The sequence below is a fragment of the Balaenoptera ricei genome, chromosome 2 (genome assembly GCF_028023285.1).
Source record: "Balaenoptera ricei isolate mBalRic1 chromosome 2, mBalRic1.hap2, whole genome shotgun sequence".
In the NCBI taxonomy this organism is placed as follows: Eukaryota; Metazoa; Chordata; class Mammalia; order Artiodactyla; family Balaenopteridae; genus Balaenoptera; species Balaenoptera ricei.
Window position 1 is genome coordinate 121,840,467 of NC_082640.1, and position 27,037 is coordinate 121,867,503.

The 27,037-nt window shown below is 35.6% G+C and overlaps 1 protein-coding gene across 3 annotated transcripts in view; it reads left to right on the plus strand.

Annotated features, from left to right (window-relative positions):
- The window catches only part of ARHGAP5 (Rho GTPase activating protein 5), a 77,278-nt gene that overhangs the window by 27,776 nt on the left and 22,465 nt on the right, over nucleotides 1–27,037 (plus strand). For 2 of the 3 annotated variants that reach the window (XM_059914065.1, XM_059914064.1), the window contains exon 3: nucleotides 5,513–5,660. In XM_059914065.1, coding sequence (XP_059770048.1) covers nucleotides 5,513–5,660 — 148 coding nt within the window. The remainder of the gene's footprint in view (nucleotides 1–5,512; nucleotides 5,661–27,037) is intronic. The other variant, XM_059914066.1, reaches the window with a different exon arrangement.

Sequence of the window (27,037 nt, forward strand, 5' to 3'; positions counted from 1 at the left end):
TCTCATTGCGGTGGCTTCTCTTGTTGCAGAGCACAGGCTCTAGGCGCATGGGCTTCAGTAGTTGTGGCACACGGGCTTACTTGGTCTGTGGCATGTGGGACCTTCCCGGACCAGGGCTCGAACCTGTGTCCCCTGCATTGGCAGGCAGATTCTTAACGACTGTGCCACCAGGGAAGTCCCTCTGTTTAGTTTTGTACCAAGTCTGAGAGTCTTTTATAGCTGATTTGATCTTAATCCATTTACATTTATTTTTTAGTTTGCTTTTTTCTTGTTATCTATTTTTATTCTTCATCAGCAAAAAAAGAGAGAGAGAGAAATAAAGGAACTACTAGTTTTTCTTTTTCAGATTCTTTTCCCTTGTAGATTATTACAAAACATTGAGTATAGTTCCCTGTGCTATACAGTAGGTCCTTGTTGGTTATCTGTTTTCTATATAGTAGTGTGTATATGTTGATCTGAAGCTCTTAATTTATCCTCCATGCCCCGTCTCCGCCCGATGATGTTTCATTATGTGTTTAGGATTTTTAAGAAGGCAGTTCGAGAGTGCTATAATTTAAATATTAACTATTACATATTTGAGAACTTAAAAAATTCTGTAGTTGCTTGTTACACACATTTGGATGACATATTGGCTAAATAAAGAATCTTTGACAAATCTTTTTGCCATGAATATTCACATAGAAGAGTCTTCTGACTTCCCAAGTTTTCGTGAGAACTTTGAGGCTAGCCTGATATTTTCCCTCCTTTGTTGGTCATTGGTTTCTTCTGCCTAGATGCTTTTAAGATTTTTGAAGCTTACTGAGTTCAGTAGCATATGTCTATAACTTGATGGTTTACTCCTATTTGTTTATCTTTCCTGGTGCATGGTGAGATCATTCAATCTACAAATTAAATTCATTATTTCAGAAGAGACCTCGACTGTCTTTGCACTTTTCTCTTTTTCACAAGCAGAATTCCAGAGCATTGGAGTATGTTAATGAACAAACCAGATAAAAATCCGTGCCCTTGTGTGGAGCTTAAATTGTAGCAGGCGTACACCAAAATAATAATGATGATGATGATGATATATGAGAACATTTATATAGTTTTGTGGGTAGGAAAAGCAGTGTAAGAGGGATTAGAAGTACTGGGCAGTACTTAGAGAAAGACAGGCCATAGATTACAATGTTTATTAGTCAGTGTAGGCCTCATTGAGAAGGTAAAGGGGACAGCCAGTGCAAAAGTCCTAAGTTAGGAGCATGTGTCACATGCTAAAAAAGCAAGTAAGCTGTGTAACTTACTTGCACAAGGAAGTAAGGAAAGGGAGTAAAATGATGGAGAAAGTAGAGGAAAATGAGGTCAGAATATATAGAAGCCGAGTTCAAAGCATGCTAGATTACATACGGCCTTGAAGTCTGTTATTTGTGGGTCACTATCATTCTGGGTGCTTTATTGAGAACGGTATGTAGAGAATGATGGTAGAAGCAGGGAGGATTGATTGAGCAGTCAATGCAGTAATCTACATATGTGAAATGGTGATAGCTGTATGGACCAGGGAATTAGCAGTGAAGATGGTTAAGATCTCATAGATTTGGAAGTCGGGTGTGAGAAAATAAGAGGGATCAAAAATGACTCCAAGATTTTAGCCTGGCAGCTGAAAGGATGGAATTGCCAGCAACTGAGATGTAGAAGGCTGAAGATAGAGCTCATTTTAAGGAAATCATCAGGAGTTCAGTTTTGCACATTAAGACAGAAATATCTCTTAGACATTCAAGTGAAGAGTCAGGTAGAAGGTTTCAAATGAGTCTGGAGTTCAGGAGAAAGAGCTGAGCTGGCGGTATTAATTTGGGTTAGCAGCATATGGATGACATTACCAAGAGGGTGATTATAGATATTGAGAAAAAAGGGCAGGGACTGAGGCCTGGGGTATTCACAGTATTACAAGGTTGCCGAGGAGGGACAAGCTAAGGAGACTAATAAGGGGAGAACAAGTGAGATAATAGAGGTCGTCTCCTGAAGTTCACTGAAGAGAGTGACTGCTGAAAAGTTAAGTAAGATGAGAGCTGAGAACTGACTATTGCAAAACAATCATTCGTGAACTTAATAAGAGCAGATTTAGTGGAGTGATGAGAGTGATAAACTAATATAAGTACATATAAGAGGGAATGGAAGGAGAGGAATTGGAGACAGCTAGTATAGATGATTTATGCAGAGTTTGGTCTGCAAAAGGGAGTAGAATTCTGGAGCAGTAGCTAGCAGAGAGAAGAAGATTAAGACTTCTTTTAAAAATGGGAGCAAAAGTATTTTTTGGCGTGTGTCAAAGAAATGATATAGTAGAAAAGAGAACTCTGATGATCTTTTCCACTTTATTCTGATTTTTTCAATCATATTGAGTCTTTTACTAAAGAGGTATTCATTTCTTTAATGGGTTTTTTTTTTTCACTTTCTTTACATTTTGCCTCTGGTTGTCTCATTTCTTCTTTAATCTTTTATTTCAAGAATCCCATCATAAATTTAAGAGAACAGAGAAGTCCAAAATTTCTTGTTTCCTGGATTTATTCTTTGAAAGCCTCCTCAACTGTTTTTTGCTACTTAAGTTTTTCTTGTTTGTTGGTTACATATGAAGCAATTGAGGTATTGTTTTTTTCAGTGTTATTGATTGTATCGATAGTATTTATTGAATATTTGAGGATGTGGCTTAGATGCTCTCCTTTGTTGTGTTGCTGATATTGCTGAAGTGGAAGAGCAGATTCTGTAAAGAGCTATTTATATGCCTTTTCCTGGTCCTGTTTACTTATACTAATGATAGTTTTTAATAGCCACTGGACACTTAACTGATAACATTGTTTATATTATTTGTGAAATAGAATGTTTATTTTACTGGATATGCTTTTGCAGACATGAGATTTGCCTAAGCGGCCAGGAAAAAAAGACCATGGGTATTTGTATTTAAGCAGAAATTAAGATTTGTATGAATGTAGTAATGAATCAAAAGTTGGATTATCATAAATCAGATCCTGTTTTCCTGCTGGCATAATTATTTATTGGGACCTGCCATTTCTGACTGTTGGTTCATCAAAAGCTATAGATATAAATGACCAAATAACCATATGCCTCAACTTTTTCTTGCATTTCAGAGAACCTTGATGGGATTTTATAGCAGTTGTAATCATCTAGCCTTAGTTTAATTTACGAAATAGATTTTAAATAATATAAGTTAATTTGAATTGGTATAAATTTGTAGCTATAGATTAGCAACTCTTAACTAAGGGTTGTATGTTAGAATAATGTAGAGTTTTTCAAAATTCACATTTTTAAAGAACTCCCTGTAGTGATTCTTATGCTTAAGAACTATCACTTATAGAAAAAAAGTTATATATGTTTTTATTCATCATAAGAGCTAATATAGGAATGTCTAATTCAAAACTATTTTCCTACATAGAGTTTTCTTTTGCACCAGTGTAAATTAGTAGAAAAATTGGTAAAGTCACATAAGCTTTTTATGCTTTTTTTCCCCCAATATATATGAACTATAACTTGACTGTCAGGGCAGCTATATGTTAGTAAATTATCCGTTTATACTTTGCCAGAAATTCTATGCTATAAGCCACTTAGCATTTCATTGCCTCAGATTACTGGTGTAATCTGATCTTGGTGTAACTGCAGAATTAAATAACTTGCCCTTGTAACTTTATGGACTTTGGGGGACGGATATTCCCTGAGCATAAGCCAGAGAAATCTACCCCCAATTTTAGTGAAGTATTCAGAGTTTAGATTGGTTCCTAAAGGGTAATATGAAAAGAGAATTTCTTAAGAGTTGATTGGAACAGTTAGGACTAGTTAGCTTACTTTTCTTACAACTTTGTTTTTTAGGTGTCATTGCAGATTAAGATCTTTTATTCCTGTTGCTCCTGCCATAGGCTAGGCATTGCTGTTTTCATTAATTTGCTTAAGTGTAATCTTTTTTACCACTGTATTATCTCTCTAAACAAAAACATCCATCTTTGCCTCAGTTTTCACTTTTGTAGTCAAATGGTGCAGCTAGTAGTTTGCAGGCTGGAAAGCACCTTAGTGCTCCTGAGAAAGAAGAGGACCCAGTCGCTGTATCCCTACCTCAGCTTTGAAATTACAGTCTCTTCATTTCTACTTTCTTGCACATTGTTCTGTTTTGGTGGTGGTGGTAGTGGAAGGATTGTTTAAGGAGTAAGGAAGGATCCACACTACTTGAATTGGTGGGCTAGGTCTTGAGCCAGACCAAGTATTCCAGTGCTTTGTTGGTAACATTTCAGACAACTAGTTATATTGTATGTAATCTGTACCTACCAGAGTTTATGTAATCTGTATCATCAGAGTGATAATATATGAAGACTTAGAAGTTGGATTTCATGAGATCTGGGAGTTTGCTAGGTAGAGCAACCTGAAATTGAAATGAAGAAAGGACTTGATTGATTATGCAAGGTATCAGTTGCATAACTTGGAACTTGGAAGAACACATTGAAAGATCAATCCATCCAAAGGAGAGACTCCTCTGGAAAGAACTGAAAATTAAAATGAGGACTGTTGCTTTAAGCATTGAAAGCTCTGCCTGTGTTCCCTTCCCTGCCCCCACACACACTTTTCTGATTAGAAATGGTATGTTTTTATGTGATTTGTAAGTCAGTAACAATACTTATGACAAATATAAATACACCCTACTTAAGGAAGACTGACTCAGAATCTCCTTAAGGGTTGAATTCCAGGCAGTATTTCCTTAGGTTTTTGAAATGTTCACTCCCTGGTTAAGAACCCATTTTCTCCCAATGCAGGATTGAAATTAAACTTTGAAAATTCTTACGTAATTTTGTTTCTTTATTATTGTGAAAATGTTTTGTCCATTACTTATAAAAATTATCTTTTTTGGGGTGCTTAATAAAACATTTTTAATAGACTAAATTAACATCTCCTTTCCCACTGGGATGTTACTTTCTTTTATAAAAATTATCTTAATATTTAAGAAATAGAGTCAATAGATAGGAAGAAAATGGGAAAATGGTGGGATTAAAACTCATGGAGTTGCATAGCTTCATTATATAATCAATAATTAAAGCTATGTTATATTCTTACTAATATAGCTATGCACAAAAATCTCACTTGGAACTTCTCCAAAGACCAGATAACAAATGCACCAAATCAACAGACCACACTGAAACTGTGCATTGAGCATTGCTTACTCCTAGTTTCTCCTTTTCACTTGGCATTGAAAAATGATCTTTTCTAATTTCCCTACCTATCCAGTTTTCTATTATTTTCCAAAGGGAAAAGTTTCTTCTATTCAGCCATTTTTTTGTCTGTTCACTTTTGTCTCTTTCTCTTGGTCACGTTGCTGCTTCTAGCAGAATTTATTTAATGAACCCGGTATTGATGGACATTTAGGTTGGATATGGCTTTTAAATATATCTTTTGATACAAAATGTTTATTTACATTGCTTAATACTAATGTTTTTCTGAAGGAAATTAATTTTAATAGTTTTAACTTGAATATGTTTTCTTATAGCAGAAAAAGAAAACTAAGAACTTCAATCCACCAACACGTAGAAATTGGGAAAGTAATTACTTTGGGATGCCCCTCCAGGATCTGGTTACAGCTGAGAAGCCCATACCACTATTTGTTGAAAAATGTGTGGAATTTATTGAAGATACAGGTAGGATAGAAGTATCATTGCAAGAGGTTTGATATAAAATTTCACTTTTGCTACACCAATAGTTTGTCAAATGTTCCTGATTCAAGCTAAAATTTGAAAGAGGTGTATCGTTCACATTAGGATTGATTATCTTGAGTATTAATTCTAGATGTAACCATCTGATATTTGAAAGCAGTTTTGTTATTAGCCAGTCATGCTTTTGTTGGACTTCTCTTTATTAAATGGCTAAGTCAAATACTAAAATGTTAAACTTACCTTGTTCTGGAATTTAGAATAACTCAGTTATTAAATTATGCTACTGTTTAATCATAGATATGATTTAAATCAATAATTTGAATGTCTGCAACATTTTAAGTCTAATACTATTTTTTAACTCATTTTACACGTGAATTTTTCTTTTACAAATTCATAGCAATATTTGTGAATGTGCAAGAGGTAGCTTGTTTGTGATGTTACTATTTATTCAGCAGCACTAGCTTAATATGGTTTGTATGGTTTGAGTTGTATTTGTAAGGAGTGTGTAGATATCCTCACTGTTTTAAAAACAAGCCTGCTCTTATGTTTACTTTGTCTGATGAAACCATTACTGAGGGTTGGACTAGTCAGAGTTGGGTAATAAAGGCAGAATATTATGTTTATGTGCATTTAAAATGAATACAAGTTAACCATGAAACTTGAGTGATTTGAATGGACTCCAAAATTTAATGGTTTGAAAACATGAGCTAATTTCATTTTAGCTTTATTTATTCTTAATGACCTCTTTTGATAAACAAGTATTGTTTAAAGAATAAACAAGTTAGGATGCCAATGTCCTATCCAAAAAATCAAGCTTATTTTTACTTAGGTGTATGTACGCCATACCATTTCATCTTGACTGTCAGTTAAGTTCTATACGTACATATTAGGTTGTCTGGTGAGAAGTGCTAACTTTCAGTTTTAATAACGAGTGGAATATGGGGCAATACCTGTTATCCACTGGTATTAGAGTTGAAATAGCCTATCTTCTCCCTTAAGTTAATAAATTTTAATTTATAGAGCCTGTATTTGGATATGCCTTCAATCATTTGTTTTTTCCTTCAACAGAAGTATTAGGCAAATTTCTTTATGTATTTCTGTCCATTTTTAGCATAGTAGAAATGCAGAGGTTCTTATAATGTTAGCTACCTGCTTTGAGGTTAAAGAAATCTCATTTTCTCTAGTAATATAATTAGGCCTTGTGGATATGACTGAGCAATTCAAAAAGACTTTTCTTTAGTGATTAGAAAATAACAATAAAGTAATAATGGATTGCATTTTGTACATTTATTTTTATAATTAAAAAATCCCACTTCTTGAATATTTTTGTGGTAGTTGAGTGATTTGGCTTGAGGAAAATAAATTCCAAGTGTAAGATAAAATGAAAATTCTAGTTCAATTCTTAGCAACATTTGAATTAGTTCAGTCAACTGGCAGGTAATTTATATATTTAAGTGCTTTGTTAGAAGTATACTTAGGTACCATAAGACCATAAGAATACTTATATAAAGATTAAAGCTAGTTCTTTTGTTGATGTAGTAGTATGTATCATTTTGTTACTGATTAATGCTAATCCATTTTAGCAGAAATTCTCAGTTGTTTAAGAATTGAATAGCAGATTCTCATTATGGACTGGAGCAGCCATCTCCATATTTAAGGTTTAACTTGTAACATAAATATAATCAACACCCTTGTTTAGAGGACTAACCTTCTTTTAAACAACCCTGAAGAAAATACGGTGGAAGTTTTTAAAATCAGCTTTACTGTTATAACTTACATGCAATAAAATTTACCAATTTTAATTATACAGTATGAGTTTTAATAACTCTAGTCATATAAGCACCACCACAATCAAGATATAGAACATTTTTATCACCTCAAAAAGCATCTAGTCTTTTGTCACGTATGATGTTAGCTCTTAGTTTTTTGTAGATATTCTTTTTTTTTTTTTTTTTAAAGAAATTCACGTTCTTTTATTTATTTATTTATTTATTTATTTATTTATTTATTTATGACTGTGTTGAGTCTTCGTTTCTGTGCGAGGGCTTTCTCTAGTTGCGGCAAGTGGGGACCACTCTTCATCGCGGTGCGCGGGCCTCTCACCATCGTGGCCTCTCTTGTTGCGGAGCACAGGCTCCAGACGCGCAGGCTCAGTAATTGTGGCTCACGGGCCCAGTTGCTCCGCGGCATGTGGGATCTTCCCAGACCAGGGCTCGAACCCATGTCCCCTGCATTGGCAGGCAGATTCTCAACCACTGCGCCACCAGGGAAGCCCTGTAGATATTCTTTATCAGGTTGAAAAGTATCCTTCTATTCTGTTTTTCTAAAGAAAGCACTGGCTCTTTTAATTTTTTAAGATTTATTATTTATTTATTTATTTATTTATTTATTTATTTATTTATTTTAGTCTGCGTCGGGTTTTAGTTGCGGCACGTGGGGTCTTCGTTGAGGCACGCGGGATCTTTCTCGTTGCGGTGCTCGGGCTCTTCATTGTGATGCCTGGGCTTCTCTCTAGTTGTGGCGTGTAGGTTTTCTCTTCTCTAGTTGTGGTGTGCAGGTTCCAGAGCGCCAGGACTCTGTAGTTTGCAGCACGCGGGCTCTAGTTGAGGCACATGAGCTCAGTAGTTGTGGCACGTGGGCTTTAGTTGCCCTGCGGCATGGGGGATCTTAGTTGCCTGACCAGGGATTGAACCCGCGTTCCCTGCATTGGAAGGTGGATTCTTTACCACTGAACCACCAGGAAAGTCCCAATCCTTCTATTCTTAGTTTGCTGCATTTTTATCCAAAACGGATGTTGATTTTGTCATGTGGCTTTTCTGCTTCTGTTGATATGATCATAGAGTTCTTACTAAAGTCTGTTTATGTGGTGAATTATATTAATTGATTTTTTTTTTGAGGTTTTTTTTTCGGCTGTGGGGTCTTCATTGGGTCTTCGTTGCTGTGCACAAGCTTCTCATTGTCGTGGCTTCTCTTATTGCGGAGCACAGGCTCTAGGCACGCAGGCTTCAGTAGTTGTGACTCATGGGCTCTAGAGCGCAGGCTCAGTAGTTGTGGCGCACGGGCTTAGTTGCTCCGCGGCATGTGGGATCTTCCCGGGCCAGGGCACGAACCCGTGTGCCCTGTATTGGCAGGTGGAATCTTAACCACTGTGCCACCAGGGAGACCCCATTAATTGATTTTTAAATGTTGATTTTTAAACTAACCTTGCGTTCCTGGGTTAGTCATACACCACTTGGTCATAATGTTTTATCGCTGGATCCAGTTTGCTAAAATGTTAAGGATTTCTGCATTCTAAGAAATATTGGCCTATAGTTTTCTTTTCTTGCAGTGTCTTTGTCTGGTTTTACTATCAGGGTAAACCTGGCATCATAGACTGAGTCTATTTTCTGGAAAAGTTTGTTTAGAATGGTAATATTTCTTTATTAAATTTCTGTAGAGTTCACCGAGGAAACTGTTTGGACCTGGAATCTTGTTTGTGAGGAGGCTTTTAACTATACATTAAATTCCTTTAATAGATACAGGACTGTACAGATTTTCAGTTTCTTCAGTAAGCATTGATTGTTTGTGTCTTTCAAGGAGTTTGTCCATTTCATTCAAGTTGGCAGAGGTGGTTTATAAAATTCCTTATCATATTTTTAATGTCTGTAGCATCTGTCTTCTCTTTTGTTTTTGGCATTACTGATTTTTTTTTTGTCCTCTTGAGAGAGGTTTATCAATTTTATTGATCTTTCAAAGAACCAACTTTTGGTTTTATTGATTTTCCTCTCTTGTCCATTTCTGAGTTCATTGAATTCTACTTTTTTCTGTTTTCCTTCTTTCTGCTTTCATTTGTTTCTTTATAGTTTCTTAAAATGGAAGCTAGATAATGATTTTGTCCAGTCTTCTACTATAATGTTTAATGTTTAAAAATTTCCTGTAAACATTATTTTAGCTGTGTGCCACTGATCTTGATATGTTGTTTCCATTTTCATTCAGTTCAAAATACTTTGTAATTTCCCTTTTGACTTTTTAATTTAACTCATTGATTATTAAAAGTGTTTTATTTCTAAATGTTTTCCAGATATCTTTCTGTTATTCATTTCTAGTTTAATTCTATTGTAGTTGGAAAACAGTTTGATTTCAGTGTAAGTTTATTGAGACTTGTTATTTATAGCCCAGAATATGGTCTGTTTTGAAGAATGTTCCATGGAGCCTTCAGCAGAATGTTTTTTAAGCTGTTGGGTGAAGGGTTCTATAAATGTCAGGTCAAGTTCTTGAGAGTATTCGTCAAGTCTTGGCTATCCTTACTGATTTTCTTGTTGACTTGCTTTTTTAATTGAGTACTATTGAAATCTGAAATCATGATTGAGATTTGTCTGTTTCTCCTTTCAGTTGTATTAGTTTTTGCTTCATGTGTTTTGAAATTCTTTTAGTTGCACATACATTTAGGATTATGTCTTTTTTTATGAACTGACGTATTATCATTATGAAGCGTTCTCCTTGTTCTGAAGCCTCATTCGTCTAAAATTAACATAGCCAATGGTATTTTCTTTTGAGTAGTGTCTATGTGGTATATCTTTTTTCATCCTTTCATTTGTATCTTTATATTTAACGTAATTTCTTGTGGATAGCATATCTGAATCTGACAATCCACTTCTTTTAATTGGAGCATTTATTAGGTCATTGGCTTTTCATGTAATAATCAACATAACTGGTTTTAAGTCTGCCATCTTGTTTTTATTTTCTTTTTGTCTCATGTGAACATTATTCCTTTTCTCTTCTTTTCCTGCCTTCTTTTGGATTAAGTGAATATTTTTTATTCTATTTTAACTCCAATGTCAGGGTTATTAGTTATACTTATCTGTTAGGATTTTTTAGTGGTGCTGTAGAATTTGAAATAATAAAAAGTTCAGAAAGTTAAAAAGGCATCAGTTATCACTTTTATACCATCCTAGTGACTTTGCTTTTTAAATGAATGGACAATGATGTACAGTTTTTACTATGTGGCCACTGGTTTAAAAGATGCTGACTTTGTTTTTTCATTCATTTTTGCGGGAAAAGGGGACTTGTACATAAGGTCAGTCCTGCTCCCTCAGAATCATGTTAAATGTGGCTAACAGTGTAGGTACAGAACTGTAGTTAGTTGTGCATTTGTGATTTTTATCACTGTTTGTTTAATCACAGTTCATCTTCAGACAACATTACACCACCATGATATGTAGCTTAAGAACCTTGGAACAGTTCATTTAACCCTCCTATCCCTTGTTCTTTTGTTGTTAATTGTTAAAACATTTTAATTTTACAATATGTTTTAAACATCACAGTATATGTTCATAATTTTTGCTTAAATCAGATAATTATCCTTGTTTTTGAAAGATATCACATACTCTACAATTCACCCATTTAAATTGTACAATCCAGTGGTATGTTTGTATATTCACAGAGTTGTGCAGCCATCGGCACTTTCAATTTTAGAGCATTTTCATCACCCCCAAAATAAACCCCACCCATTAAGCAGTCACTCCCTATTCTCCACACCCACCTTCCCTTAACTTCCTGTCTCTATAGATTTACCTGTTCTGGTCTCTTATGACTGGCTTCTTTGATTTAACATAGTGTTTTATAACATCAGTGTTAGCATCTGTCAGTACTTCATTCATTTTTATTGTTGAATAATTTTCCATTGATGAACATTTGTGTTGTTTGCCACTTTTTGACTATTGTGAATATTGCTGCTGTGAACCCTCCTGTAAAAGTTTTGTGTGGACACGTTTTTCACTTCTTTTGAGTATATATATCTAAGAGTGGAATTTCTAGATCATATAGTAGCTCTATGTTTAACCTTTTGAGGAATTTACCAGACTGTCTTCCAAAGTGGCTGCACCATTTTACATTCCCACCAGCAATATGCAAGAGTTCCAGTTTCTCCACATCTTTGCTAACACTTATTTTCTGATTTTTTGATTATAGCCATCCTAGTGGGTATGAAATGGTATCTCATATGGTTTTGATTTGCATTTCCCTGATGACAAATAATGTTGGACATATTTTCAGGTGTTTATTGGCCATTTGTATATCTTCTTTGGAGAAGTATATATTCAGATACTTTACCATTTTTAAATTGAGTTGTTTGTCTTACTGTTGAGTTTGTTTTTTTTTTTTTTTTTTGATTGTGAGATGAATGCACCCAAAGCCTTTTATTTATTTATTTATTTATGGCTGTGTTGGGTCTTCGTTTCTGTGCGAGGGCTTTCTCTAGTTGTGGCAAGCGGGGGCCACTCTTCATCGCGGTGCGCGGGCCTCTCACTATCGCGGCCTCTCTTCTTGCGGAGCACAGGCTTCAGACGCGCAGGCTCAGTAATTGTGGCTCACGGGCCCAGCTGCTCCGCGGCATGTGGGATCCTCCCAGACCAGGGCTCGAACCCGTGTCCCCTGCATTGGCAGGCAGATTCTCAACCACTGCGCCACCAGGGAAGCCCTCTTATTGTTGAGTTTAAAAGCTCTTTATATATCCTGGATACAAGTTGCTTTCAATATGACTTGCAAAAATTTTTTCCCCAGATTCCTTGTTGGTATCATTTGAAGCACAAAAGTTGAAAATTTTGATGAAATCCAGTTTTTTAAAAAATTTTGTTATTGTGCTCATGGTATCATATCTAAGAAGGTTTTGCTAAACCCAAGATCACAAAGATTTATTCCTATATATTCTTCTAAGAGTTTTTTGGTTTTAGCTCTTTCATTGAGGTCTATGATCCATTTTGAGTTAATTTTTGTGTATGGCACAAGGAAGGATTCCAGCTTGATTCGTTTGCTTCTACGTATCCATTGTCCAAGCACCATTTATTGAATTGCCTTGGCATTCTTTTTGAAAATCAATTGACTGTAAATATGAGTACTTTTGCACTTCCACGTATATTCCATTGATCTATATGCCTATCCATTTTTTTTTTAATATTTATTTGGTTGCACTGAGTCTTAGTTGTGGCAGGTGGGCTCCTTAGTTGTGGCTCATTGGCTCCTCAGTTGCAGCGTGCCGGCTCCTCAGTTGTGGCATGCGAACTCTTAGTTGCAGCATGCATGTGGGATCTAGTTACCTGACCAGGGATCGAACCTGGGCCCCCTGCATTGGGAGCATGGAGTCTTAACCACTGAACCACCAGGGAAATCCCTATGCCTATCCTTTTTTGCCAGTACCACTTTGTTTTCATTATTTAGCTTTCTAGTAAGTTTTGAAATCGAGAAGTGTAGTCCTTCAACTTTGTTCTTCTGATAGTTCTAGGCTGTTGATGGATTTCGTTTTTCTTTTCAGCTTTTTTAAAAAAATTTATTTATTTTATTTATTTATTTTTGGATGCGTTGGGTCTTCGTTGCTATGTGCGGGCTTTCTCTAGTTGTGGCGAGCGGGGGCTACTCTTCATTGCGGTCTGTGAGCTTCTCATTGCGGTGGCTTCTCTTGTTGTGGATCATGGGCTCTAGACGCACGGGCTTCAGTAATTGTGGCACGTGGGCTCAGTAGTTGTGGCTTGCGGGCTCTAGAGCGCAGGCTCAGTAGTTGTGGCACACGGGCTTCGTTGCTCTGCGGCATGTGGGATCTTCCTGGACCAGGGTGCGAACCCGTATCCCCTGCATTGGCAGGCGGGTAACCACTGCGCCACCAGGGATGCTCTTCTTTTCAGCTTTTTAAAGACTGCTTGTTGTCTTCTGCATGATATTTAAAAGGAAATCTGCTACTATTCTTACCAGTATTCCTCTGTATATGATGTATTTCCCTTTCTCCCTCGATTCCCAGCTGCTTTTAACATTTTTCTCTCTAGTTTTTTAGCAATTTTATTAAAAATGTATTTTAGTGTGTGCTTTAAAAAAAAAAAACACTTCTGCTTGAGGTTTCTGGAGCTTCTTAGATCTCATGGTTTATAATTTTCAAATTTGTGGCCATTATTGGAATATTTTTTCCTGTTCTATTTCCCAGTTATGGACTCCAGTTACATGGTGTTAGACATCTTAAAATTGTTCTGCAGCTTATTGAGACTGTTCATTTTTTTAAACCTTTTTTTCTTTCTGGGTTTCATTTCACCTAGACTGTGTGTCTATTGCTATATTTTCTAGTTCACTGATTTTTTATTTTCTTCCTGTATGGTCAAATCTAGAAGTTCCATTTTAAGTCTCTTTTTTATTTGTTTCATTTATCAATATCATGTTGATATTTTCTTTTATATCTTTAAATATACTTATAAAATTTATAATAGCTGTTTTAAGGTCCTTGTTTTATGGATTCTGTCATATTTTATTTCTCGGTCTGTTTATGTTTCTGTTGGCTTTTCTCCTGGTTATGGGTTGTGTTTTTCTGCTTCTTTGACTGGCGGTTTTGATTTGACATCAGACATTTTTAATTTTTCATTTTGAGTGGTGAATTTTCTAGTGTTCCTTTAAAGAGTGTTGGATTTGTTTTGTCATGTGTTAAGCCTTTTGTGTATCAGTCTGGTCCTTTCTAGGCTTGCTTATAAGTTTATTTTGGCAGATCCATGGCAGCTTTTATTCTAGTGTTTATTTAGACCTACTTTAAGGTATGAAGACTTCACTTAGTGCCCTGCATATTAGGTGGTCTTAAATCAGCTATACTTAATTAAAAAAAAGAAAACAGTACTTAAAAAAAAAAAAAAAAGGTATTTTGAGAATAGAACTTGGACTAGTCTCAGCCCCTGTCCTCAGAAAGTTTCCTCTCACACACTTGCAGTATTCAACCAAAGACTCCAGTGTCTTTTCTGCATATCTCTGAGGCTCTTTCTGTATATATCTCTCCCTCTTTTTTTGGTACTCTACCTCACAAATTCTAGACATCTCATCCTTTCTGAATTCCTGTCTCCATATTCTCAACTCTGGTAGGCCATTATGATTCCACCTCTCTGCACTGCTATCTAAAATCTGTTTCCAGGCACTAAATTGGGGCATTCAGACATTTTAATTTATTTGCTTCTTTTTCCTTACAGATCAGTTTTGAGCTGCCTATAGTTCAGTGTCTGAAAACTGTTGTTTCATATAAATTTTACAGTTTTTAGTTGAAGTTGTGCTAAGTTCCAGTTGGGAAATGACCCTTGAAATATTAGTATAAGTTTTTTTTTTTTTAATGTTTTTTTTTTTTAACGCATTGTTTACTTTGTTTGTTTATTTATTTATTTATTTATTTATTTATTTTTGGCTGTGTTGGGTCTTCATTTCTGTGCGAGGGCTTTCTCTAGTTGTGGCAAGCGGGGGCCACTCTTCATCGCGGTGCACGGGTCTCTCACTATCGCGGCCTCTCTTGTTGCGGAGCACAGGCTCCAGACGCGCAGGCTCAGTAATTGTGGCTCATGGGCCCAGTTGCTCTGCGGCATGTGGGATCTTCCCAGACCAGGGCTCGAACCCGTGTCCCCTGCATTGGCAGGCAGATTCTCAACCACTGCGCCACCAGGGAAGCCCAGTATAAGTTTTAAGTAGACAAAAAGTGTGGTGGAGAGAGATTGAAAAGAAAGAGTAATAGTCCTCTCTCAGGAACTAGGATGGATAAGGAGTTGAAAGAGGTCTCAGAAATGCCTCTCAGATTCTATATTAGGGTGACTATAGGTGGTACACCATTAATGAAAACAGGAATTATGGTATGAAAAGCAGATTTGACAGTTTGATAATAGATTCATATTATGTACATCTTAAATCTCAAGGTGCCTGTAGGGCAGTGGTCCCCAACTTTTTTTTTGGCCCCAGGGATCGGTTTTGTAGAAGACAATTTTTCCACAGACTGGCAGGGGCACGATGTGTGTGTGGGAGGTGGTTTCAGGGTGATTCAAGCACATTACATTTATTGTGCACTTTATTTCTGTTAATATTACATTGTAATATATAATGAAATAATCATGCAACTCACCATAACGCAGAATCAATGGGAGCCCTGAGCTTGTTTTCTTGTAACTAGATGGTCCCATCTGGGGGTGTTGGGAGACAATGACAGCTGAAGTGTGGTGCTTATGTCCAGTCTACAATGCAAGATGCAGCTTAATGGTCACTTGCCACTCACTGATAGGGTTTTTTTTTTTTTTTTTTTTTTTTTTTTTTTTACTGATAGGGTTTTGATACGTTTCTGCAAGCAGTTGATTTATTATGGTCTCTGTGCAATCAAACCTCTCTGCCAGTGAAAATCTGTATTTGCAGCCACTCTCCAGCACTGCAGTGGGGAGCAGCTGTAAATACAGATGAAGCTTCCCTCACTTGCCCGCTGCTCACCTCCTGCTGTGTGGCCTGGTTCCTTAAAAGTTCAAGATTCAGTTGAATGTATGGCTATGGATCTTTGGAAAGTTATTTGATCTTAAGATGAGATTTTGGTAATTGTCATTGTATAGATATTAATGTAAACTATGTGCTGATGAAATTCAGGGTGAGCATAGAGAGTGAGAAGAAAAGGTCACACTGCAAATAGGCTGTACAAAAGAATGGAGCCCTAAAACACTAAGAAAAAATTTTTTAATGAGAAGGAAGCGTGGTTATCAGCTTTGAAGTTACAAGGGTTAGATGACTTAGAATACTTTTTTTTTGTTACATTTTTATTCAGGTGAAATTCATATATTATAAAATTAACCATTTTAAAGTGTACAGTTCAGTGACATGTAGTACATTTACCATGTTGTACAACCACCACTTCATCTAGTTCCAAAGATTTTCATCACCCCAAAGAAAACTATACTGATTAAGTGGTTATTCCCTTCCCTTTTCCCCCCTTGCTCCATCCTCTGCAACCATAAACCTACTTTCTGTCTTTATGGTTTTACTTATTCTGGATAGTTCATATAAATGGAATCACACAATGTGTGACCTTTTGTCTGGCTTCTGTCATTTCGCGTAATGTTTTTGAGATTCATCTGTTATAGCATGTGTCATTGTATGGATATATACCGCATTTGGTTTATTTGTTCACTTGGTGGGCATTTGGTTTGTTTCCACCCTTTCGCTGTTGTGAACAGTGCAGCAGTGAACATTCATGTACAAATATTTGTTTGAATACCTGTTTTCAGTTCTTTTGGTTACATACTTAGGAGTGAAATGGTGGGTTGTATGGTAATTCTATATTTAACTTTTTGAGGAAATGTCAAACTGTTTTCTGCATTTTACATTTCCATCAGCAATGTATAAGGGTTCAAATTTGTCCACATCCTCCTCAACACATGTTATATTCTGTGTGTGTGTGTGTGTGTGTGTTTTATTTATTTTTATTTTTTTATACAGCAGGTTCTTATTAGTTATCTATTTTATACATATTAGTGTATATATGTCAATCCCAATCTCCCAATTCATCCCACCACCACCATTCCCCCACTTTCCCCCCTTGGTGTCTATACATTTGTTCTCTACATCTGTGTCTCTATTTCTGCCTTGCAAACTTGTTCATCTGTACCATTTTTCTAGATTCCACATATATGTGTTAATATACGATATTTGTTTTTCTGTGTCTGACTCACTTCACTCTGTATGACAGTCTCTAGGTCCATCCACATCTCTGCAAATGATCCTTTATGGCTGAGTAGTATTCCATTGTATATATATACCACATCTTCTTTATCCATTCATTTGTCCATGGGCATTTAGGTTGCTTCCATGACCTGGGTATTGTAAATAGTGCAGTGAACATTGGGGTGCATGTGTCTTTTTGAATTATGGTTTTCTCTGGGTATATGCCCAGTAGTGGGATTGCTGGGCTCATATGGTAAATCTATTTTTAATTTTTTAAGGAACCTCCATACTGTTCTCCATAGTGGCTGTATCAATTTACATTCCCACCAACAGTGCAAGAGGGTTCCCTTTTCTCCACACCCTCTCCAGCATTTATTGTTTGTAGATTTTTTTATGATGGCCATTCTGACTGGTGTGAGGTGATACCTCATTGTAGTTTTGATTTGCATTTCTCTAATAATTAGTGATGTTGAGCAGCTTTTCATGTGCTTCTTGCCCATCTGTATATCTTCTTTGGAGAAATGTCTATTTAGGTCTTCTGCCCATTTTTTGATTGGGTTGTTTGTTTTTTTAATATTGAGCTGCATGAGCTGTTTATATATTTTGGAGATTAATCCTTTGTCCATTGATTCGTTTGCAAATATTTTCTCCCACCCATTCTGAGGGTTGTCTTTTTGTTTTGTTTATAGTTTCCTTTGCTGTGCAAAAACTTTTTAAGTTTCACTAGGTCCCGTTTGTTTATTTTTGTTTTCATTTCCATTACTCTAGGAGGTGGGTCAAAAAGGATCTTGCTGTGATTTATGTCAAAGAGTGTTCTTTCTATGTTTTCCTCCAAGAGTTTTATAGTGTCCAGTCTTACACTTAGGTCTTTAATCCATTTTGAATTTATTTTTGTGTATGGTGTTAGGGAGTGTTCTAATTTCATTCTTTTACAGGTAGCTTTCCTGTGTGTGTGTTTTAATTCTAGCCATCCTATTATTCCTTTTTGATAGGGATTGCATTTTGATCTGTAGATGACTTTGGTAATATTTCCATCTTAACAGTGTTAAGTCTTCCAATCCCTGAACACTAGATGTCTTTCTGTTTATTTAGGTCTTCTTTAATTTCTCTCAACAGTGTTTTATAGTTTTCATTGTACAAGTCTTGCATTTCCTTGGCTAAGTTTATTCCTAGGTATTTTATTCTTTTGGATGCTGTTATAAATGGAATTATTTTCTTAATTTCATGTTTGGAATGTTTGTTTCTACTATATAGAACTGATTTTCGTGTGATTATCTTTTATCCTGCAACTTTGCTGAAGTTTTTTTTATTAGCTTATTAGTTTTTTTGGTGTGTGTGTGTATTTGGAATTTTGTCTGTATATAAGGTCATATCCATTGTGAATAGGGATAGCTTTACTTCTTCCTTTGAAATTTGGTTGCATTTTATCTCTTTGTCTTGCTCTGGCTTGAACTTCCAGTGTAATGTTGAAAAGCTGTGGTGAAAGTAGGCATTGCTGGTATTCCTTACTTTAGAGAAAAACTTTCATTCTTTCACCATTATGTTAGCTCTGAGTTTTTCATAAATGCTCTTTATTGCATCGCTGAAGTTCCCTTTTGTATTAGTTTCCTGGAGTTGCCATAATGAAGTCCCACAAACTGAGCAGTTTAAAACAGCAGAAATTTATTTGCCAACAGTCTAAAGGCTGGAAATCTGAAATCAAGATGTCAGCTGGATCACACTTCATCTGAGACTCTGGGTAGAATCTTTCCTTGCCTTTTTCTGGCTTCTGGTGGTGACTGTCAATCCTTGGTGTTCCTTGGCTTGCAGCAGTGTTACTCCATTCTCTGCCTTTGGGGTTCTCCCTGTGTCTCTGTCTTCTAAGAAAGACACTAGTCATTGTATTAAGGACTCACCTTACTCCAGTATGACATCGTCTTATCTTAGCTAATTACATCTGTGATGACCCTGTTTCCAAATAAGTTCCTCTTCTGAGGTATTGGGGGGTTGTGACATCAACATATCTTTTGGGAGACAGAGTCAACCCATAAAACCTTTTATTCCTAGTTGAGTATTTTTTATCATGAAAAGGGTGTTGGATTTTGTGAAATGGTTTTTCTTTCTCAGTTGAGATGATCGTGTGGGTTTTTTTCTTTCATTCTATTAATGTGGTGAGTTGCATTGATTGTTTTTTTCTTATGTTGAACCACTTTTGCATTCCTGTGATAAATCCCACTTGCTCATGGTATATAATCTTTTTAATGCTGTTGCATTCAGTTTACTAGTGTTAAAGTTTTTTGCATCTGTATTCATAAAGGATATTCCATAGTTTTCTTTTTTTTTTGGTGTCTGTCTGGCTTTAGTGTCAGGGTAATACCTCATAGAATGAGCTAGGACGTGTTTCTTCCTTTATCCTTTTATCCTTTAGAATGATATTTTAATGAAAGTTTTCTCTGGTATTAAAAATGTGCTATCTTCAGAATCTTTTGAAGCATTCCTATGTTAGAGACTTTCTAAATTGTTTTCTAGATTTTATAGTTTTTCAATTTCCTGCTTTGTTGTCAGTGTACCTCCTGCTGCTTATAATCTTATTTTGCTTTTCCAGTTTGCAACTACTAATCTGCTGTGAGTCAGGAGAACATATGGCAGAGTTAGTTTAAGTTGTGCTTTTGGTTAGGTTAAATAGAATCTGTGGAAAAACAGGAGGTATTCCTCCTATAAAGGAAATAATATATTTTAGCGCAAGGGCTTTGTACATCTTTTTGGCTATTTATAATCCTTTTTGTTTCCATTTTTTCAGTTATGACAGGTTAGGTGATCAGATGACCAAGTTCCAGATAGGGGAAGGATTTCTTCACCTATGTATCCTAAAATTTATATTTGCATGTAGATATAGTTAATCTGGAATGCCCCCACTATTACAAATGAATTATAAAGAAATAAACTATCTGTATAGCTTAGAGGTTATTTTTCTGCTAAGACTCTTGTTAGAAGGATGAATGTCTCCGTAAGTTTCTTTAAGTATTGGTCTGAAAATTATGTTGTTGCAACACACCAATGATGGATGAAATAAATGAGGTGAAATGGGTAAATGAATCTTTGTTTTATTGCTAAATAAAGGTCAGTATAACTTTCTTTTTATTTAAATATATAACTTTCTTTTTATTTTATTTATTTTATTTAAAAGCATTCCCACTTGCTTTTTTGAAGAACTCCTACAAATTTTCATTATTCTAACACTTTTTCACTAAATGTCATTACCTAATGTCTTCTGTACTTCCTTGTCCTACCTATATATATCTCAATCCATTTTTATGTTCACTCCTTTGCATACCTCCTCAACCCCCACCATGTTATTCTCTTGGGAAACCTCAACTTTGGTTAAACTAACTGCCTGTCTACTCTGTGGTTGGACCAGAAAGTAGATTATAGCTGTAGAAAAACAAAAACCATGCATTTCGTGTTAAATATGTGACCACAAATCTGAAGTAACCATCCCATATTTTCTTTATTTCTTCACATTTTGAAAACTTTTGAACCTTCAGAAATGTTGCAAGAATAGTATGATTGAGCATCCATCCGTATACCTTTCATCTAGATATACCAGTTTGGGTGGGGGGCTGGGTTGCCACATTTCTCCCCAACTTTTTTTTTTTTTCCCAAACCATTTGAAAGTCACAGACATCATGGCACTTTGCTCTTAAATCTTTTTGGCATGTGTCTCTTAAGAACAAGGACATTTTCTCCACATAATCACAGTATAAATACCACCTTCGGGAAATATAACATTGATAAAATACTGTTATTTAATATTTTATTTATAATCAAATTTCCTTCATTGTCCCATTGTCCCTCTTACAGCTTTTTGTTCTTTCACTAGGATCCAGTCAAGGATCGTGCATTGCATTTCTTGCTATGTTTCTTTAGTTTTCTTTAATCTAGAATAGTTCCCTAGCCTTACGTATGTTTTCCTGACATATTCTTTGAAAATTTTAAGTCACTTTTTTGCAGAATGTTCCTGAATTTTGTCTGATTCCTGGTCAGATTCAAGGTAAACATTTTTGGCTGGAATTCTACACAGGGCTGTTGTGTCTTAATGCATCACACTAGGAGACATATTATTTCCTAAAGGACTTTTTATGTTGCTTTTGAATTTCTAGGCTTTTAATAACCTTATCCGTGTCAGATAATGCTAAAAGTTGGTATCATTGGCATCTGAATTTAATGATTCAAGTGTGACTTGTTTATTCTTGATCTAGCAAAGAGAAATTATAAATTAGACCTTAAAGCCTTTCTTTAGATAATTTTAGTATGCCTATATCTAGCAGAAATTCCTTAAGGTTTTTTAGTATGTTAATATGTTACCTTTTGTGTTTTCTAGTTTTGAAATAAATTTTTATCTGTTAGCAAGAACATTTTCTTCTTTGAAGTAGTTGGTCATTGGGTTACAGCCTATGCTTTGTTTTGTTTTGTTTTTTAAACACCACAGCCATTGGACCATAATCTCTAAGAGAGGAGGGACCCCCAGCTCCTAAAACTAGGAGGACATGTGAATAAATCCTTTTTTAATAAATGTTTAAAAAACGAATCCTAATTATTTTTAATAATCCTAAGTGTGTGTCCTTGTGCCAGTAGTTATACATGAATGATATCTCTTTAAGTCTTTATTTAACAAACTAGAATTAGCGTTTATTATTTTTTCCTATAAAAATGCCTGACCTTTGCAAAAGATGAGAGAATGGAGGCATTTGTGCTACAGTGTGACTTTTATAATTTACATTTATATCAATTGACTAATTTGTATTGTGCTGAGCTGTTATATCATTAAAAACCCAGGTTTTACATTGTGATAATAGTGGATGATGAAGGTGATACATGATATGCAGGATGCTCTGTGGTTATGACAGGGAAAGAAAGGCTATTCTCAGGAGAAAGCTATGTCAAATACTTTGTTTTTAAGTTAGATTGAAACATACGGAATCGTCATTTTTTGTTATTGACAACCAGGTGATTATACCTGAAGCTCTTTTGTTTTTTTAATGGTGAAATTCCGGCTGGAAAATGAATGTGGTGCAAGTCTGAAGAAACACTCTAGCCCTTACTCTTTTTATCCCCAAGGTGGAATAATTAGTAATGTATTCAGCTTTTACTGAATGCTTCCTATTTGTATAGTAAACTTTCGGTATGCTATAAAATAAGTGTGTTGTTTATTCATTTAATTTTTTTTAAGTATTTATTTATTTATTTAGCTGTGCCATGTGGCTTAAGGGATCTTAGTTCCCCGACCAGGGATTGAACCCTTGTCCCCTGCAGTGGAAACATGGAGCTCTAACCACTGGAATGCCAGGGAATTCCCTGTAGTTTATTCATTTAATTTTCACACCTCTATGGCATGTGTGTGCATTTACTATCTCTGTTTTACAGAGCAAGAAACTGAGGCCCAGAGAAATTAAGTAATTTGTCTGAGGTCACACAATTGGATTCTAGCCCAGGCTCCACTACGATTATCGCTTACAGGTGATTTTTGATAGCCAGGGGTTTTTTTGTTTGTTTGTTTTGATTTGTTTTAAGGAAAGGAACTATTTCATTACAGCAGGAAAAAAAGTACAGATGAGTCCATAAGGAATAGAACTGAAAAAATCACCTGTGATTTCATGAGCAAGAGATAAGTTTTTCTTCTTCTAAATGTTTACACATTTAAACATATATAGCTTTTTCAAAAGGGGAAAATTCAACATGGTTTTGTAATATTTTTAATACATGAGCAAAACTTCATTCCATTTGATAAGATACTTTGGAATTATTTTTTATGACCTATATTTCATATCTAACATTTTGATAATTATGGTTTATTCAGTAATTCCGTATGTCTGAACATGTCTTGAAACAGTCAATAATGGCAGTTATCCTTTTGTTTACATCTATGCTCGTATTTTTATTTTCTAGGAAAAATGACTAGACATGAAATTGCTATGCCCAACCCCAGTGATAGAAATCATGCAGAGAGAGGAAATCACCTAGCATAAAACAAATGGGGTAGCATGTCAAAAATATTTCCTTTTATATATTGAATGAGACAAACTAATGACCCTGGCTTGCCCAGTTTCTGATTTTAGCAAGTCACTTCACTTTTCTAAGTTTGTTTCCTTATCATTAACATAAGGCCTCTTGTCCGTTATTTTGAAAATAGAATGAAAACAATGCATGTCATGTTTACGTTATGTATTTTTAAGCATTATATGTAGAAAGTAACAAAATGAAAGATTGGAACACTGTTGTTGCTTTTTCTTGGATATTAAAGAGATATATATATCTCTCTTTAATATAGCTTCCCCCCCATATTTAAAAATACTGTTTTTGATTGAGGAAAAAAAAATACTGCCTTTAGCCTTGTTATTTCTGTAGCATTCTTGTCCCTGAAGTGTCACTTATCATTGCTAAAAGACTCTCGCTCCATTGATGTTACTTCATCCTTATAAGCTTTGATGTATCTATGTATGTCTGTATCTTTTTTTTTAAAAGAAGTTTTAGGTTTATAACAAAATCAAGAGGTTTAGAGATTTCCCATATACCCCCATCCCCCCACACATGAAACCCTCCTCACCCCCCATTACCAACATCACTCACTAGAATAGTACGTTTTTTGCCAAGGGTGAACCTGCATTGACACATGATAATCACCCAAAGTTCATAGTGTACATTAGTGTTCACTCTTGATGTTGTACATTCTGTTGGTTTGGACATATGTATAATGACATATCCATCGTTACAATAGCATACAGAGTATTTTCACTGCCCTAAAAATCTTCTGTGCTCTGCCTATTCATCTTTCCCCACCTCCCTCACCCCTGGCAACCATTGATCTTTTTATTGTTTTCATAGTTTTACCTTTTCCACAATGTCATATAGTTGTAATCATGCAGTATGTACCCTTTTCAGATTGGCTTCTTTCATTTAGTAATACGCATTTAAGTTTCCTCCATGTCTTCATGATTTAATAACTCATTTCTTTTTTGGCATTGAATAATATTCCATTGTCTGGATGTACCACAGTTTAATTATCCATTCACCTCCTGAAGAACAGCCTGTATGCTTCCAAGTCTGGGTAGTTATGCTATAAACATAGCTATAGCTATAAAATAAATGTTGTAAACATCTGTGTGCAGATTCTTGTGTAGATATGTTTCCAGTTCCTTTGGGTAAAATAACAGAGGATGATTGCTGGATGGTATGGTAAGAGTACATTTAGTTTTGTTTTGTTTTTTTGGTGGGTTTTTTTTTCTTTTGTCCACACTGCACAGCTTGTGGGATCGAACCCAGGCCCCTGGTAGTGGAAGTGTGGAGAGTACATTTAGTTTTGTTAAGAAACTACCAAGCTGTCTTCCAAAGTGTCTGTACCATTTTGCTTTCCCACCAGCATTGAATGAGAGTTCCTGTTGTTCTCCACATCCTTGTCAGCAATTGGTGTTGTCAGTGTTCTGGATTTTGGCCATTCTAATAGTGGTATCTCGTTGTTTTAACTTGCAGTTCCCTAGTCACGTGTGATAATGGAGCATCTTTTTATATGTTTATTTGCCATCTGTAGATCTTCTTTGATAAGGTATCTGTTAAGGTCTTTGCCCCATTTTACAATGGAGTTGTTTTCTTATTACTGAGTTTTAAGAGTTCTTGGTATATTTTGGATAACAGTCCTTTATCAGATGTGTGTTTTGTAAATATTTACTCCCAGTCTGTGACTAGTCTTCTAATTCTCTTGATGTTGTCTTTCACAGAGCAGAAGTTTATAATTTTAACAAAGTCCAGCTTATCGATATTTTTTTCACAGATTGTGTCTTTATCTAAAAAGGCATCACCATAGCCAAGGTCATCTAGGTTTTTTACTCTGTTGTCTTCTAGGAATTTTATAGTTCTCCATTTTACATTTAAGTTTGTGATCCATTTTGAGTTCATTTTATATATATATATATAATTTATTTGGCTGTGTCGGGTCTTAGTTGCGGCACGCAGGATCTTTTCATTGCGGCACACATGCTCGCTCTTCGTTGTGGCGTGCAGGCTTCTCTCTAGTTGTGGCACACAGGCTCAGTAGTTGCGGCACGCAGGCTCCAGAGTGCGCGGGCTCAGTAGTTGTGGTGTGTGGGCTTAGTTGCCCCACGCGTGTGGGATCTTCGTTCCCCAACCAGGGATCAAACCCACATCCCCTGCATTGGAAGGCAGATTCTTAACCACTAGACCACCAGGGAAGTCCCCAGTTTGAGTTCATTTTGTCAAGGGTGAAGGTCTGTGTCTAGATTCATTCTTTTGCATATGAATGTCCTATTTTTCTAGCACCATTTGTTGAAGAGACTGTTTTTGCTCTGTTCTTATTGCCTTTGCTCCTGTGTCAAAGATTAGTTGACTATTAATGGGTGTTTATTTCTGGGCTCTCTACTCTGTTCCATTGATCTATTGAATATTTGCCTCTTTTTTCCTCAATACCATATTGTCTTGATTACTGTAGCTATATAGTAAATCTTAAAGTCATATAACATCAATCCTCCAACTTTGTTCTCTTTAAATATTGTCTTGGCTTTAAGTCTTATCCTCTCTATATAAACGCTAGGATCAGTTTGTTGATAACCGTAGAATAATTTCCTGGGAATTTGATTGGGGTTGCATTGAATCTGTAGATCAGGTTGGGAAGAACTGACAACCTGACTATTTTGTCTTCCTATCTATGAACATGTTATATCTCTCCATTTACAGTTAGTTGACCCTTGAACAACGTGGGTTTGAACTGCGTGGGTCCACTTATACCTGGATATTTTTCAATAGTAAATACTATAGTACTACACAATCCATGGTTGGTTGAATCCGTGGATGTGGAGCAACAGCGGATACAGAGGGGCAACTATAAGTTATACATGGATGAACTACTGCATTGTTCAAGGGTCAGTTGTATTTAGTTCTTTGATTTCATTCATCAGTTTTGTAGTTTTTCTTATATAGATCTTGTACATATTTGTTAGAAAATTTTCATTTTGGGACATGCTAATGTAAGTGGTATTGTGTTTTTAATTTCAAAGTCCATTTATTCCTTGGTGTGTATAAGGGAAGAAGTTGATTTTTGTATCCTGCAACCTTGCTATAATCACTTACTAGTTCCAGGATTTTTTTGGTAGATAGATTTTCTACATTGCAATTATGTCATCTGTGAAAAATGATAGTTTTATGTCTTCTTTCCCAATTTGTATACCTTTGATTTCCTTTTATTGCTTGAGCAAGTACAAGAACTTCCAGTACTTTCAACCAGATGTTGAAAGGTATGGTGAGAGGGGACATCCTAGCCTTGTACCTGATCGTAGTGGGAAAGCTTTGAGTTTCTTTGGGTACTAGACCCTTATCAGATAAATGATTTGCAAATATTTTCTCCCATCTTATAGGTTGTCTTTCTTGATAATGTCCTTTGATGGACAAAAGTTTTAAATATTGTTGAAATCCAATTTATTTTGTTTCTCATGTGTTGGTGCCGTATCTAAGATTCCATATGGGTTGCCAAACCCATTGACATGAAAATGTACTCCTGTGTTTTTTTCTAAGAGTTTTATGGTGTCAACTCTTATATTTAGTAAGTAATGTCATCAGCAATTAGGACTAATTTTACTTAATTCTTTTATTCTTTGGATTCCTTTTATTTCTTTTTCTTGCCTAATCTAGCTAGAACTCCAGTACAGTGTTTATTAGAAGTAATGAAAGCAAGCATCCTTGTTGATTCTGTTTTTCTACTTTTTTATTTTTGTTTTCTACTTTTTATTTTGTTTATATCCATTTTAATTTTTATTTCCTTTGTTCTGTGTAGCTCTCTTTGAGTTTATCCTGTTTTCAGTTCATTGAACTTCATGTATAGATTTCTAGGTTTCTTTTTCATATTTGGAAGTTTTCAGCCATTA